We start from the raw sequence: 15,341 nt of genomic DNA, 5'->3' as shown, positions 1-15,341 counted from the left end.
TGAGGGCCGCTGGCAGGTTATCTGCCCCCGAACGCGGGCGGCGGCCTCGCTTATCGCGGCGGAGGGGCTGACTCGCAGGCTGCGAGGAGGGCAAGGCTGCCTCAGAAAGGCAACAGCACAGCCTTAATATAAGGACCCCTGGTAAAACTTACCTCAGTATTGAGCCAAGCTGCACATTACTGGACAGCGTCACACAGCGAGCCCAAATATTGGGCAAATAAGTAGTATACTTACATAGCATACTAGAGGTGGATGAAGAGGTACTAATCAGATGCTACACCAGGTACACAAGTGATCTTAACATGGCAGGAAAAACTAGAAGAATATCCTAACTCTGCATGGCCCTGCAGAGAATCACACCATTGAAGCGCTTCACAGAAACTAGAATATTTTCCACAATGCAAAGTCATTTCACTAAATAAATGTTCTGAATGTTTTTCTTATTTAGGACATCGATGGTGTTGGGCATAAGTACCACCTGGAATTGGTGTTAGAAGATGTCCTTGACAAAGTGAGTTCACATTTATTTAACTAACACATTCGGGGGGCAGAAGCTGGCATACTGGCACGTAATAAAAATGCATCGCTTTATGCTGCTAATCCTAGCTGAGGCCAGTGAACACACCAGTTAACAATACTTGACATCATGCTTCAGATTTTTCTATACTGCAAAATCAGGAAAATAATAAAAAAAAAAGGCTAAATTTTACCATAAGGGACCCCCCATTTCTCTCACCATAAAACCCCTGAGCATCTGGTACCTACTACTGTAACACAAGAAAATGCTTGAAGGATGACAGGGACATTTCAGTGTCATTCAACTGAAAACTGCAGTTACTTGAACCCATTACTCCACTTGAAGAGCCCAAGTAACATTCTTCTGCACCACAGCCATTGCCCTTTCTATCACTGCAGAAAGAACACTGACCTTATAGTATATTCACAGAAATATTATGAATTTAACCTTTTCTTAAATAATTACAGATCTCTATGGGCCAGACTTAAGAGAAAACGGCAGCTACATAAAGAAACCAAAAATTTTAGAACTACAAATTACCAATATTATACATGTATTTAATCAAATATTAATACACGTAATTAACTCTGTAACAGGACAGTACTGTTAACTGCACTGCTGAGATTCTTTATCATCTGGGCAACAAAAACATTGCTCCAGATGTGCAATTCACAATAGAAGGAGAACTAAAGAACACAGATGAAGCAGATAACATATTCTACAATCGAATCAAGAGCCTGGAAAAAGAGCTTGTGGCAGAAAACATACCAGGTACAAAGAAGGGGTTTGGGCAAGAAGGAAGTTTTCGAGGCAGCATCCTCCATGACCAGAAGCAAACCTGAGCTCAGTTGGTGGTGGTCCACAATCTCTATGGGACTCCCTGCTATGAAAGCCAGAGCTGAGGGGGATCAGGCCATTAGCCCTACTCTGAACACATGCTGACTCACTTTCTCTTATTCATGGTGGTGTGTCTGTCACAACACTAGTAATTTTATTCATAATTTCTGAAATCCACAACCTCTATATGGTTTACATGTAACTACTCTTGAAAACCACCTGCTACTGTCACCTCTTCCTTTACCAGCGTACTGCTCACTGCTTGTGCCTGTCCTTGGCATAGTACATCAGACACCTCTGCTGTAGTACTAGGGTCTGCTCTTACTTTAGAGCAACTCTTGTCTTGAAGACCTTATAGAATGTATGTTAAGAGAAAGAAGTGGGAGGAAAACACAGTGGTGATGCAGCAGCTCTTCCACAATTATAAGGAAGATCTATGACACCCAGTGAGGAACCTAAGTGAGCGACTTTAGCACCAAGCCTTACTGTTAGGTGATAAGGTTCTGTTAATGGCTGCAACTACATGAACTTTGCTTAATGTATGTTATTTTGTTTGCCAGACAACCATGGCAACATATCCCCAGAAATGGAGCCTGTCCGTCTGCTAGCATGGGTTGCCTCTGGCTATGTGATATGGCAGAACTCGACTGAAAACACTAAGTTCCAACTTGCCCAAATTAAACATGTGAAGCAAGTGGTAAGTTATCATCAACGCCCTGCAAGAAAAAATACCATCTAAGAGCTAAGGAGTTGTGACATGTACTGGATTACAGCTGTTAAGTAAGAAACCTCAGGTGTCTCTGAACTTCCTGGTCTGGTTCATTTTTAAGCCAGTGTTTAGGTTTTGTTTGACCTAATCCTTCCTTCTAGCAAATCGTGAGTTCTTCAGTGTTGATTTAGATCACTCCTCTTCATAATTTTGCTTATAGAAGCCATGTTTTCTTAGCAAGAGCAGCATTTTACACTTACTTAGTTAAGAAAATTGACTCTCTACTTTGAGGTCATCGCATTGATTAGAGTTTTATATTACTTTCCTGCTTTTAATCTATAGTGTAAGCCAAACTGACAGTGTTATTGCATCTGCATAAGATGCACTGGAATACTGTCCTTTATATCTTGATCTACACCATGATCTAGCAATCAGTCACAGTAATACTGCTTGATGTCTCTGCAATAGCTGTGTCCAGACAAATAGCAATGGGCTGTACCTCAGATTCAATAAAACAATCTACAGTGCTTCTGTTTGCACTACTGCAGTCTCCATCCATTTGTTTGTTCACCACAAAATGCTAATCAAGAAAGAAAGTATTGATGTAATTCCACTCTCATCATTACCTGGTTTACTTTGTTCTCACCAAACTTACTGATTTTTAAGTATTTTGGGGGGGCAACCTAAAATTAATTTTTAGTCAAGCTCTATGACTTTTATTAGCATGATGAGCATTGATTAAAGTTATGATAAGAAAATTTAATTCAGGAAGATGTGTCACAAGACAAAGGGAACAGCATACTTCAGAGCAAAATATTTTCTGCTTTCACTTATTTCTGAATGGTTACAGGTGAAGGGTTTATCTTGAGCAGATCTGGATCTGCCCTAAGCTAAGCAATAAACATAACTGGCAGATCTCACTGTAGCTGTTCAAATTAAGTAAGTCACTAGCTGCCACTATCAACAGGCCTTGGAAATGTCTTGCCTGGAACAGGCTTAACTGATAAAGCAGTTTGCTTTCAGAAACGCTGTTGTCACAGCAGGCTTGGGGTTTGTTTTTAAATTAATAAAATTTAACAATAGATCCTCCCCGTTCTTCTCTATTTGGAGGACATATACAATAAGTTGAGAATAACTCCTGAAGGGATGGTCAACTTGAAATTCAAGGAAATTTATTATGTAAGCTAGGGTAAAGAAGCAGGGTTTCACATTTAGAAAACCCAGAAGATCAGGAGGCTTCAGAACAGACTTTTAGAGCCCACATGATTTGCCCTTCGGAACAGCCAGTGAATTCCCATGAAATTCTGGCTATGAAAGAAATGCAGAAACTCATTCTGGTAGCACGATTTGTTAAGGTTTTGCTCCCTCTGATGGCTATCTTAAAGCAATTCACAGATGCTGCAGGGCTGTGCATGAACAAGATTAAAAACCCTCTTTAACAAACCAGATGAATTTAAGGATAAGGCAGACATAAGACTATTAAACTAAATCAGCTGCCATTTCTCTTCAGTAATTTTGTTCCTTTTCCCTGAAGAATAGATACATGAAGAGTATGTTCCAAAGGCCAGTGTATGCATTGTCGCTCACACAATTACTGATAACTTGTAAAGCCTCTGGAGTGTGTTCCAAGACTTAACCTATTGACAATTTTATTTAGGATTATTTGGGTTAAATCGACACCTTGTAGGATCAGGTGTTCCCTTCCCAAATGAGTTCCTGAAGTTGAGCTAAATCTAGCTTCCTTAAGGGAGGAATTAGCACAGGTTCTATGTTCAGTCTCTCCAGTGCAGTTCTGGAGTTCACAGAAACAGAAAACAGAATCTTTTTGTTTTGTTATAGTGACTAAGCTCCATTTGCTTTATTTGTTTCATTTGGTTATCATAAAAATTCTTTCATGTATTTCAAAGAGAACTGAGTCACTTTTTTAAGGCGAGGATAAGCCCTGCATTCAGCCCTTTTCATCTTGTCTTTCCAGAAAAGAAGTGATGAGTATCTTGAATTTGACTTCATGATTCTACTTCATGAAATGGTATCCCAGGTAAAGTCTTCATTTCTAAAAAGCTTTTTTTTTTTTTTTTTTTTGGTCAGCAAACAGTAATCCTCAGCTATTTCTGGGCCTTCTTGGGAATGGCAGAAGTTCAATATATTGGTCATTCACAGCCCTCTCCTCCTGGGAAGTACTGTTGCCAAACTGGCCAGAGATAAAGGGAAGCAGCAGCTGCCAGTATCCAGGACTGCTTAGCTGTATTCCAGCTGGAGCTGCACAGCGCTTCTATACTACTTATACAATATATAGATGCATCATCTAACCCAGCAGTTCATGGAAGAAAGCAGCAGAAACTTTGGTTCCCAAAACAGTATTTACATTGTATGCTATTCTCCATCATAATTTTGAGATCTGAGCAAGTGTTTTCATAAGAAAAATACAGAAAATTTGAAAAAGAAGTTCTCAATCGTGCAACCTCCTGTAATAAATCATCCACTGATAATAACTGGAGATTATTATCTCCCACTGACAGCTCTACTGCTTCCTGCCTGACTACATTCTCAGCTGAGGCATCTATAGCGCTTTTAGTTCCTAAATTTTCTATGAAGAAAAATTCCAGAGAAGTAGTAGCTAACTAATTGCAGAACAAAAGCACAGGTTCTTCACTGTGCTCTGTTCAGTGAAGGGCAGGTGTCCCAAAATAGCAATAGCACTAACAGTAAGAGGGGAAATCCAACACAGACATGCTCAAGCTGCAGAACTTGCCAAGATGCAAGAAAAATGTAGTTGCAGCAGCATGGAGCACAACAGTGGCTGAAATAAAACTTGTAGAAGACCTTCAGATATTTGGACAAGTCACAGGACTGTGTGTTACTGTGCTTACCTTGTGCTATTGCTGGTGCTTGATCAACTACTTATAATCAGCCCAGGTAAGGCTGTACTGCAGCAGTCAATTCCTGTTTGGTATCGCTCAAAGAAAATATCGTATCGCTTTCTACAGTGTTATTTTCTACCCACAGGAGATCATTCCCTGGCAAATGACAGTTCTCTGGCACCCACAACATGGTGTTCAAGTGACACGGGAGAGCTGTCAGCCAAAACATGCATCGGAATAATGGACCACCTGATACTGCAATGGAAGAAGCTCAAACGCTACAATAAGCATTTGAAGGGAGGGCAGATAAGTTGATGATGGTGGATACACAACCAAGGTATGAAGGAGTTAAGGACTTTGATTTCTTCCTCAGTTAAACTCTTCCTGTACATTGGCTTTGATCTGATAATCCAAAGGGCAAATTCCCTGCTACATAATCAAAGTCTGCATCAAAATAAATTTTAAAAAGCTGTGTTACCAGAAAGAATACTTACGGCACAGGGGCAGAGATGTTCTCCCTAAAGGCAACTTTTGGCTTTCCCATGGTGCAGGGGCAACCATATTCCCTTTCCATTCGCTGTGGGAGAAGAATGAAATACAGAGTTGTTCAATTGGAACAATTTATTGGAAATCATTTTACTGACAGATCTTTCTGACATGAGAAACTTAATCAGGGTTAACCAGTTTTTTTGGTTTGGGGCTGGACTGATTTCTGGGGTCTTGGTGTTTGGGTTTTTGGGTTTGTTTTTTTTTTTTTTTTTTTTTAACATCACAAATTATTAACTGTCATTTTGCAGTCAACCTTGTTTAGGGCTTTATAGCTTTAGATACAGGAAAAGGGAACAGCATTAGTTATTTTACTCAAATTTAAGTTTCTAAAGACAAAATCCACTTTTTCTTCATTCTGTCAACGTTTCAGATACATCTATTGCGTTAGACTAAAATATAGACATCAACTTGAAAGAAACAAAGAAATCAGTAATTATTCTAACTATTCACTCCTGCCTGCATAATCTCTTATTATGGAATGATATATTTAAAACCACAGAAATAAGAGTATTTCTTTTATAGGAAATAGCCAACAGTAAAATTAATTATAACCAAAGGCTGCTAAAGCAAAGCATAGTGCTTAATACATTTTTTATGGATTTGAACCAAACAGTGAAAATATTCCAGGCATAAGTTTCACTGAAATAATTTACAAAAGCCTTCGAAATAGAACCACTGGAGAGGAAGAATCTTCAAAAGTTGATTAAGAAGTTAAGCTCTTCCCTAAGCAGCTAGCATTGTTCACATTAATTAGTGCTTTCTGCTGGGAAGATCTCAAAATAGCTGTCATACGATAACTTTGATTACACTAAAGCAAATGGAGTTGTACACCTCCAAACATCTTGTAAACTTGATGTGCGCATAAGCACCCAATTACAAAATCGGGAGTAAAGACTGGCATCAATTAGGCCATCTGCAGATAAATTCTGGTCTCAGCCAGAAAGGAAGAAGAATTCTTGGTTGGAAAACGAGCAAAAGTAGAGTCCATAGAATCTGCTTTCCAAATTACCTGAGCATAGATTTCCAAGTGCAGTTCCCCCATTCCAGAAACAATGGTCTCTTTGCTCTCATCATCAAAATGGACTCTGAAAGTGGGATCTTCCCTTGTAAAGCGGCTCAGGCCTTTTGAGAATTTATCAAAGTCATTCTGAAAAGCAATGACACACACACAAAAACATTAACTCAATATCTACAAGTTGCACAACAAAAAGGCCTCAAATTTTTCCTCTTAACTGCTTAGCACTCTGACTCTCAAAAGGTTATTTTCTGAAACACAGCCACACATTTATAACGGTATTTATCCTTCCAGCTACTTCAAGTCCACGTTTATCCAGGTCAAAGACATGCATCTTCCTTATGGCTAAGGGATGCCGTCTAATGCAGTCACATGCTGGATTATCTGAATGATACATTCTTAAGTACTTAAGATAAAACATTTGAAAACACTGCTCATTTTAGTCTGTGGTTCCCAATTTAGCTGCTAACCTGCACCGAATTATAAAAGCAGCAAAGGAAGGTAACTCAGTTAGAAGGTTGATTCATAGGCTTCTCCTACCTTGTTGGAAGGCTTCATGGCTACTGAAATGACAGGATCAGGGATGTGGATTGATTCCTGCAATGGCCATAAAGGAAGAGATCATACAACCAAGTTCCACTACACCTGCTGATTTCTGTAATTTCTCCAGAACATTTTGGCCGCAAGAACCCAGGCTTACAAACAGGGATGACTGTTTTACTTACCTACCTTATATCTAATATCATAGTGTAACAAAATTACATAACTCTGCTGAGGATTACTACAAGGCTATAACATAATGCATACTGTACTGCCAGCCACAGTATTTCCAACACCATTTCTTAGATGTAAGATGATACCTGGATTTCACACTGGTGAGAAGTCTACTTCCTGTGAGATTTTGTAAATATATATAAATAAAAAAAACCCCAACAAACAAACCCCCAAACTGATGTATTTAAATACATATACAAATACATAGCTTAATACTTTTGGGTAACAGCATCCAATTCTAACAGCCCAAGACAGTTTGCTAACACTGAAATAATATTTGATGTCAAGCATAGCAAACAGGTGTGTATCTCTCTTGCCCATACCATACTTCCATATACTCAAGCTCCATGAGGTATAACAAATAATCATAAGAAGTACTTGCGGTTGTATATACGTCAGAAAATATTTAAACTTAACAAATTATTACAAACTTACATGACAAAATCCTGGCAGATTTCAATGCATGAGACATACAGATGAAAAGGTGTACTCACCATGGAAATGTCAGTGCTGGTTTTATCAGTGAATGTATCCCCACTAGCACAATCTATTCCAAACAGCGCACATATGTCTCCTGCATAAACTTCATTTACATCCTTAAGAAAGTAAAGTTTACTATTTAGATAACACTGAAAGACCTTACAACCCACACCTGGATTTAAGAAGATATATAAACACTGTGTTAAAAAGCCTGAAGTTAAGCTACTCTGAAAATTGAAGGTTTGATAAAATGCTCTGTTAAACTTCTCTCTTTATTCAAAGCACAAAAAGGAGACCTCAGCTTGGATGTTACCTTACTCTAGTTTGAGGATATGAAGCAAGCAACATACGATGTTTCATCAGGCAGTCCTGACCCACCTATGGAGTTCAGGAATTTTAAACAGGAAAGACTAGTATGTGCAGCTGTCTGAGAATCAATTTTTAGTTTCAGAATTGTATTCAGTAATCCTGTGGAAGAAAAAACTTTTGTGTGTATTTTGCCAATCCTATTTCACCTCTCCCAGAAATACAGAGTATGAGGATAATACCACAGCTGACTTTCTTTAGCTGTCACCTCAGAGCCATTTGATAATGTTTCTCGGGCAAAGATTCTTCCACTTCAGTGGAAGCAATACACTAGAGATCATTCCAGTTTCTTGCAGAGCTCTATTAAGTGCTAGAGGCAAGTATGAATTAACAACAAAAGCAGAACTCTGACATATCACATCGTTCAGAAATAGCTGAAAGGTTTGGTGAAAGCAGCTCAAAAGGCAATCTGTGTGGATTGTACCTCTCACTCTCACCTCCATGTTGTCTGAATGCATACGGACAAGTCTCTGTACACGCACTCTCTTCCCAGTTCTAGTGTTATATATATAATCGGATTTCTTCAGCATCCCCTGATAAGCTCGAATATAGGTTAACTGCCCAAAACGGCCAGCCTGGAATAAAAATTCATTAGCAGTCAGATATAATCATTCTGGGAGGCAAAACTACTACTATTCAAAGCATCATCTGCACTGACTGACTGGATGTTTCTGTTTTGAATTTACATACTAGACATGTAAATGAAACTTTTTTTGACGTAGTCTCAGCTTTCCCTTAGCTCTGGAATGGAACTTGGCATCTCCTGGCAATTTTCTTTACTTCACCAGCTTAACTACTCCTAGACCTTCCCAGCAGAGGCATATGTTAATTAACAATCTGGCCAGTCCTGTCCATATGAAATCTGAACGGCTACCCTCCACGTAGCAAATAACTTGTTTGATTAAAATTGTGTACTTTTTCCCCTCTGACTCTCTTGCATTCCATTTCTGAAAGTATCTGAAATAAGCCCAAAAAACTTGCAAATTTTCAGGTTTTAACTAAGAAAATCATGATGTATTTGAGGGACATAACCCATTTTAAAATTTCTAAATTGGCAGTGTTTGACACATTAGTGGAATTTATGCTTGAAACCAGTTTTTAAAAAGAAATTACATTTTATTTAAATATAAGCTGATTTTATTTTTTTTAACACAAGTTTTGGTAGTACCATCTTTTTGGACTCATTCTGTTTTCTAGTCAAACCACCAATAATGAATCTGAATACTTTCCTTTCTACTCCAAGGTTAGCACAATGCAGTACAACTTTTGCTCCACAGAGCTCAGATCCTGGTAGCATGGGAAACTTGCAAGAAACTGAGTAAATCAGCTAGGTAATGCTATGGACATCTATTCTCCAGAAACTTTCAGTTTAGCTATACTATATTTACTATATAACTGAGTAAATCATCTAGGTAATGCTATGGACATCCATTCTCCAGAAACTTTCAGTTTAGCTTTACTATATACACAGTGGCCAAGTGAAAAAGCCATCACATGCACAAATAGACATGCTGAAAATACAGTAGTTAGCTGAAAATACATAGTTCTTTAAACTATGGAAAACTCTTCTGAAAGAAGCATTTAGGTAGGGAAGGGATATTTGGGTAAGTGCCATGCTCAATGAATCATCACTTTTTTATGAAGGATGTTTGAAAAGCATAACTGAAGAACCTCTTCACATTCATCTACAGACCTGCTGAAGCTGCACCACATGTCTTTGGAATCTTTCCAGGATGTCCTAGCAAACTGAGCAAGATAAACTAAATGGGTGCTTTCCCCCACAAATGAAAGGCATTTCCCAGACATCAATGACAAGCCACCAGTAGCTTGCTGCAAGTAGAACTTGCATACACCAACTCTTGCAGGAAATGCTTTGCTTCTCTAGTGGGTTTGCTGCATTAGAAAGGCAAACAGTAACAGCTTACCTCCAGTTTAAAAGCAAGGCCTATAAAAGGTCGGGAATCATCTCGTGCAGAGTTCAAGAGGAACTTGGTTTTGTCCTCAGAATCCCTTAAAAACAGGGATGGAGAGGAGTTTACATTATGAAGCAAACATAGCAGCATCCTCTAAACGTGAGCCCTAACTTGGCAAGTCCCAAGGGCCTGTAGGTTTATAACAGAGACCTACAGATACGTATGTAGCTCTCATATGCTCACAAAGTATCTCAGAGAAACTGCAGCAGATCCCAAAAAGGAGGTCAAAACTGTGACAACTTTCACTAGTCCTATGTATCATCCAACTATTTTGCCATGAAAGCAATTAATCATATACTCAGACACAACTCATTAGCAAGTCTGGTTTTAGAGTGAAGGAAGAGACACTGCAGTATCTCTCCTGACAATGCACGCCACATGGGAAGTTTAGTCTATCTTAGCAGGCAGACATTAGGGGCAATGAGAGACACAGCAGCAGTGAGGAGTTGAAGAGTCAGGCAACCACTGGTAGGAAAAGTCATAAACTGTATTTATTAGCATCATTTCTGTTCAGCTATGATTATATTGTCTGAACTATTCAAGCACATTATGAAGACCTGACTGCTGCCTCTAAGCTACAACTGAAATGTTAAGGGCGATTTACTGGGTCTAATGTTGGGTTTCACGCTTTTTAATTGTGAAGGTACATCTACTTCAACAAACACATCCAAAGAATAAAATGCTCTTTACACATTTCATATGCTCTCTCCTCTACTGTAAGCATGAATTTAAGAGTTGCCATTAATTTCTAACTATCTAATCAGATAATTATTTTTCAAATTTAACAACTAACATGCTAAAAATACCAGTATAAACCCTCAAATGAGAGATAAGCTTTCTTAGTTTTGGCAGTTTGTGCAAAATTATGGTGGCATTACTTAATACAAATGGGAAACGATCATGTATTTTGTTAATGTTTCCTGCTACATATTACACTGCTTTGAAGCCCGACTGCAAGATCACTCCATATGCTCGTGACTATACTTACGGCTTGTTAAGGATAGCATAATTCTCAACCTCTGAAGGATTGGGGAGGTACTCCAGGACAGCATCCAGCAACGGCTGTACTCCTTTGTTCTTTAAAGCACTTCCCACAAGTACTGGGGTAAAAGACTTCTTCAGTGTTGCTCTTCTGATTGCAAGCTGGAAAATACCAGTGCATTACTCTCCTCCTGCAACAACTTCAGGAGTCTGATGCAGTCAGATGGTCTTTTTGCTGGTCATCTCTATTCTTGATGTTAAGTACCCGCTCCCACACAGTCTCCTGTACAACCCCTGCACAGAGTTTCCCGTAAAACTTTCTCACCAGAATTCTAGAGGAGTGTGAGATTTTTTTTCCTTTCATGTTTAATCCAACTGAAAAATGAAAATGCCTAAAATAAATATTATGATAACCTCCAAATACTCAGAAAATGTTTCTTGATTCTCTGCTGGTAAAGTCAGTATTCTTTATTTCTGTTTTGGATGTCTCATTCTCCATGTTTAGTTAACGTCAGGAAACAAAACATGTTTAAATTTGTGGAAGTCAGAGGAGATGCTTCAGTATCTCTGTAGTTCCTTAAACTGTGGAAAACTTCTGAAAGAGGTAGGGAAGGAATATTTGGATAAGTGCCATGCTCAGTGAATCATCACTTTTTTATGAAGGATGTTCAAAAAGCGTAACTGAAGAATCGCTTCACATTCATCTACAGACCTGCTGAAGTTGCACCACATGTCTTGGGAATCTTTCCAGGACATCCTAGCAAACTGAGCAAGATAAACTGCATTGTAATCTCATGCTTATTCAGCACCTCTCACCCAAGCATTACACGATGTTGCAAAGTAGAACTGAGCATCAACAGCTTCCGTAACAGTGATTGTAGATGTCTTTCATAAAGGTGGACAGAAGCTATCTGCCCCCCTCCCCACCATGGAATTAACTACTGAAGCTGAGATTGCCACCTATGTCCCACCTCTCCCTGCCACTAGAGGATGCCATCTCCCTGTGCTTACTGAGGCCCCCACTCCAACCAAAAGCAGCTCCTGTCATCTTTGATAAGCTAAAAGAAAGGAATTCTCCTTGATAGAGCAAGTTAGTTAACCACATCATCTAACCTGGGAATTATTTAAAGTACCTAAAGACAGATGGCTAAGCTATCTTCATAATTAACAGAGAAAAGTGGTTCCTTAAATTTGTTGACGTAATGACCACAAAAATAATACAAGGTAAAAATCCTGCATCATCAATTCTGCTCATCTTGCCCATGTCTGTTCTCCAGAGCACTGGAAATATGGCTGTGCTCATGCCTGGTGTTTTTATTAGGCCACATGTTTTCAAACGAAGCAACATGACTGCAATTTGTCCTCATCAACAATTACCTTGGGGAAAAATGTAATTTTATTTTCACGTAAAGATCTTAGTCACTGAGTGCCCCACTGAGTACCTGGGGCATATCAGGTCCTTGAGTGCAGTATTATGGAGAGCAGCAAATTAGGTGATGTTTAAGCAGCTGATCTTCAGCAAACATCATATGCTACGACTGTGGCATCCAGGAGTGATACTTAGCATCACTTCCACAAAAAGATATTTTCAGTGGAAACTTGGCTGCTGGCCACTGAAAGAAAATCCATCTTCAGGGACATATTAGTACAAATTAACCTGCATCTGCAATACTACAGCCATTAGAGCTATAATTAATTGGCTTTCAGAACTGGGAAGCAGAGGCATGCTGAATAGACAAATCTGTCTTGGTAACAGATTTCCCCCCCAGCAGGAGCTATCATAAACAGCTTCCTGCTAAAAATCTCTTGCCTCTTCCAGCAATACAGTGTCATCACACCAGTACCACTCTCTCTGCCAGGTGAAGGACAGATCCTTACAGGTCTCTCAAACTGCTATTACATTTCTGTCTTTATCAAAGCGAGAAGAGCTGCTTCGTAACAGGAATAGCTCAGGTGTCATAAAATAATATTTAATTAATGGAATAACTAAATGTCTGGTTATCAATAAGAGAGATGTTTTCTTAGTACTTTTAAAAAAATCCTTGTGCTTTTGTCTCAAGCCAAGCTGGGATACAGAGATTCCTGCATACTCCTCCTAGAGACATTAATCACCAGTAGATCAGCTAAACCAATTGAGAAATAACCCCAACCAAAACACCTCCAAACCCAAGGTTTGTAGCAAAGTTAAAAAGAAATCAAAATTCAGGGATCAGGAAGATTCAGATAACCAAACCTTCAGAAGACTTGCAAGACCCATCAGCTTTGAGGGTCTCCCAGTCCTCTACATTGCAACAGACAGAGCAGGCAACTTCCAGGCAAGCAAGCACTGCAAACCCCAATGGGGAAAGCACAACCACAGAGGCAACCAGGCACTGCTAACAAGCCAGATACTTAGAAGAGGACTTAAATTTCAAAGCTATTTTTAAAGTAGCAACCTCAGTGATAACATGACTCAAACTCAGCTGGGCTCGCAGGCTCCACTCAGAGAAGCAGCTCCTGCTTATCAGCTTGTCTTCTTTAGCAAAGGCAAATAAAAGCAAAAGGAGGTGGAAAGTGCCATGTCAGGCAGGCTCCAGGCCCCAGGGAGACTCTGTGCAACATCATTGCTCAAAGACAAGCTGTTCTATCTCCAACAGCAGCTCCCTTAGAAAAAGCTGTCTGTCTACAAGGCTCTTCAGACCTCACTTTTTCATTTAGTCACATCAAGCAACTCCTGTAGCAGTTTCAATTTTTGACTAATAACTAGTAACAGTGGGCACTAGAAGATTACTGCTTAAGTTAACTTCCAACACTAGCAAGAGGTGGTGACAAACAGCAAGCTGCATCACACAAATCCTCGCATTGAGCATGCATTAAGAGGGAAAACCAATCATGTTTAGATCCAGCCCTTGGTACGGTTCCCTTGCACCACCGTGTGCCAAGGCACAAAGCCCAGCAGACTGCTGCATGTCAACAGCCACATGTTGTTGTCTTGAGTTACATATCCACTCCATGGGGCTGTGCAGTGAATGCAAACCAGCTTAGCACTCTTTCTCTATGGGTACATGTCCTCAGATTAACTTTATGCTCACAGCACAGCAGAAGCAGGTCCACATGCAGCACAGGCTCTCTTATGCTCATGCTGGGATAGCCAAGCTTTGTGCCTGTCCTGCCTAAAGCTAATACTGCAGTAGCTTGAAAGGCATCATTAGTCAATGATAATCTGTAAAGAAGGGGCTGCCATCACACATAATGATCTGCAGCAATATGTGCAGATTGCCAAGTCTGACACAGAACAGCCTAAGCAAAGGAACACACAGTAGCCTGCTACCCAGCCTCCCTAGAACTGCACAACGGATCTCATCCTGGACTGAAGAGTGGCAGCACTTCCACAAAGACTATACAACCGCAGCTGATCTTCCTAGGCCTCCCTTCCACCTTTTACTACATGGACATGCACTTGAAGAAATGGTGACATCAAACTATCACAAGAACAAGTAACTTTCAGTCTACAGCCATCTGATATCTGGAAAATGACATTATTCATTACCTCTGTGAGCATCCCTTTATGTTGGCATGTCTGCCACTTCATATCTGAAGTATTTAATAAAATTAATCATGCAGCAATTTTCCCCCACTTTCAAGAAATGCAACTCTCTTTTTCACAGAATTGTATTTTGTCCTAGATTCGTTTCCTCCAATGTTTCCAAGTCAGATCATTCCAGTTCCCTTCTAACGTACTGCTCTTTTCACTTCAGATGAATGTAATTAATGCAAATACAAAACAAGGCAGGATTTCCTAGGCACAAAGACAACTTACAGCATCTCAACAACTGACTTGCTGTGGGACATGAAGCAAGTCAAAGCCATCAAGGTGTAACACAGCAAGGCAACAGAATGACAAAATGACTAGCTGTATCTTTGAGCCATCTGCTGGTCCCTAAATGGCACACACAAGCTCAGACTTCTCAGTGAAAATAAAGAAAATAAATCTGGAATGGGCCCTCAACAGGGAGTGAAGTGGGTGTCCACCTGTGGGAGGTGGCACTCACACCAAAGAACTCAAGCAAAAAAAAATTTCTTCATGACTTCAAGAACTTTTTACTGGGGGATGAGAAAGGGAGGAGGACAGGGAGAGAAAACAGCGAGGTAATAGTACTACAAGGAAGAACAACCACAATAAAGTTACCTTTAACTCCGCAGGTGTAGGAATCTTTTCTTCCAAAAACAGCTCCCCAAATTGATCATCTGAGTTAGCAACACATTCAATCAATTCCCGACGTCTCTCTGCAGCCTCAGC

General features: G+C 39.7%; 2 protein-coding genes across 2 annotated transcripts in view; one reads left to right on the top strand and one right to left on the bottom strand.

Moving 5' to 3' along the window:
* Window positions 1–448: 448 nt before the first annotated feature.
* LXN (latexin) lies at window positions 449–5,165 on the top strand (the record flags this gene model as incomplete). Its single annotated transcript, XM_010022826.1, has 5 exons — window positions 449–511; window positions 1,114–1,288; window positions 1,915–2,051; window positions 4,039–4,101; window positions 5,070–5,165. Coding segments are annotated over 5 exons (534 nt in total), but the record flags the coding sequence as incomplete, so codon positions are not given.
* A 249-nt stretch (window positions 5,166–5,414) lies between these two features.
* Window positions 5,415–15,341, bottom strand: part of LOC104412193 (elongation factor G, mitochondrial-like) — a gene marked incomplete at its 5' end in the record, with an annotated part of 13,443 nt that continues 3,516 nt past the window's right edge. Inside the window, 8 exon segments of the mRNA XM_010022825.1 lie at window positions 5,415–5,501; window positions 6,483–6,620; window positions 7,029–7,085; window positions 7,757–7,858; window positions 8,546–8,683; window positions 10,034–10,118; window positions 11,070–11,224; window positions 15,231–15,341. The exon segment at window positions 15,231–15,341 is cut by the window's right edge and continues 30 nt beyond it. Of these exon segments, the coding sequence (XP_010021127.1) occupies window positions 5,415–5,501; window positions 6,483–6,620; window positions 7,029–7,085; window positions 7,757–7,858; window positions 8,546–8,683; window positions 10,034–10,118; window positions 11,070–11,224; window positions 15,231–15,341 (873 nt within the window).

Source organism: Nestor notabilis, unplaced genomic scaffold (assembly GCF_000696875.1).
Source record: "Nestor notabilis isolate BGI_N333 unplaced genomic scaffold, ASM69687v1 scaffold19309, whole genome shotgun sequence".
NCBI lineage: Eukaryota > Metazoa > Chordata > Aves > Psittaciformes > Psittacidae > Nestor > Nestor notabilis.
Note: the sequence above shows the minus strand (reverse complement) of the source record. Positions and strands in the feature narration are given on the sequence as shown.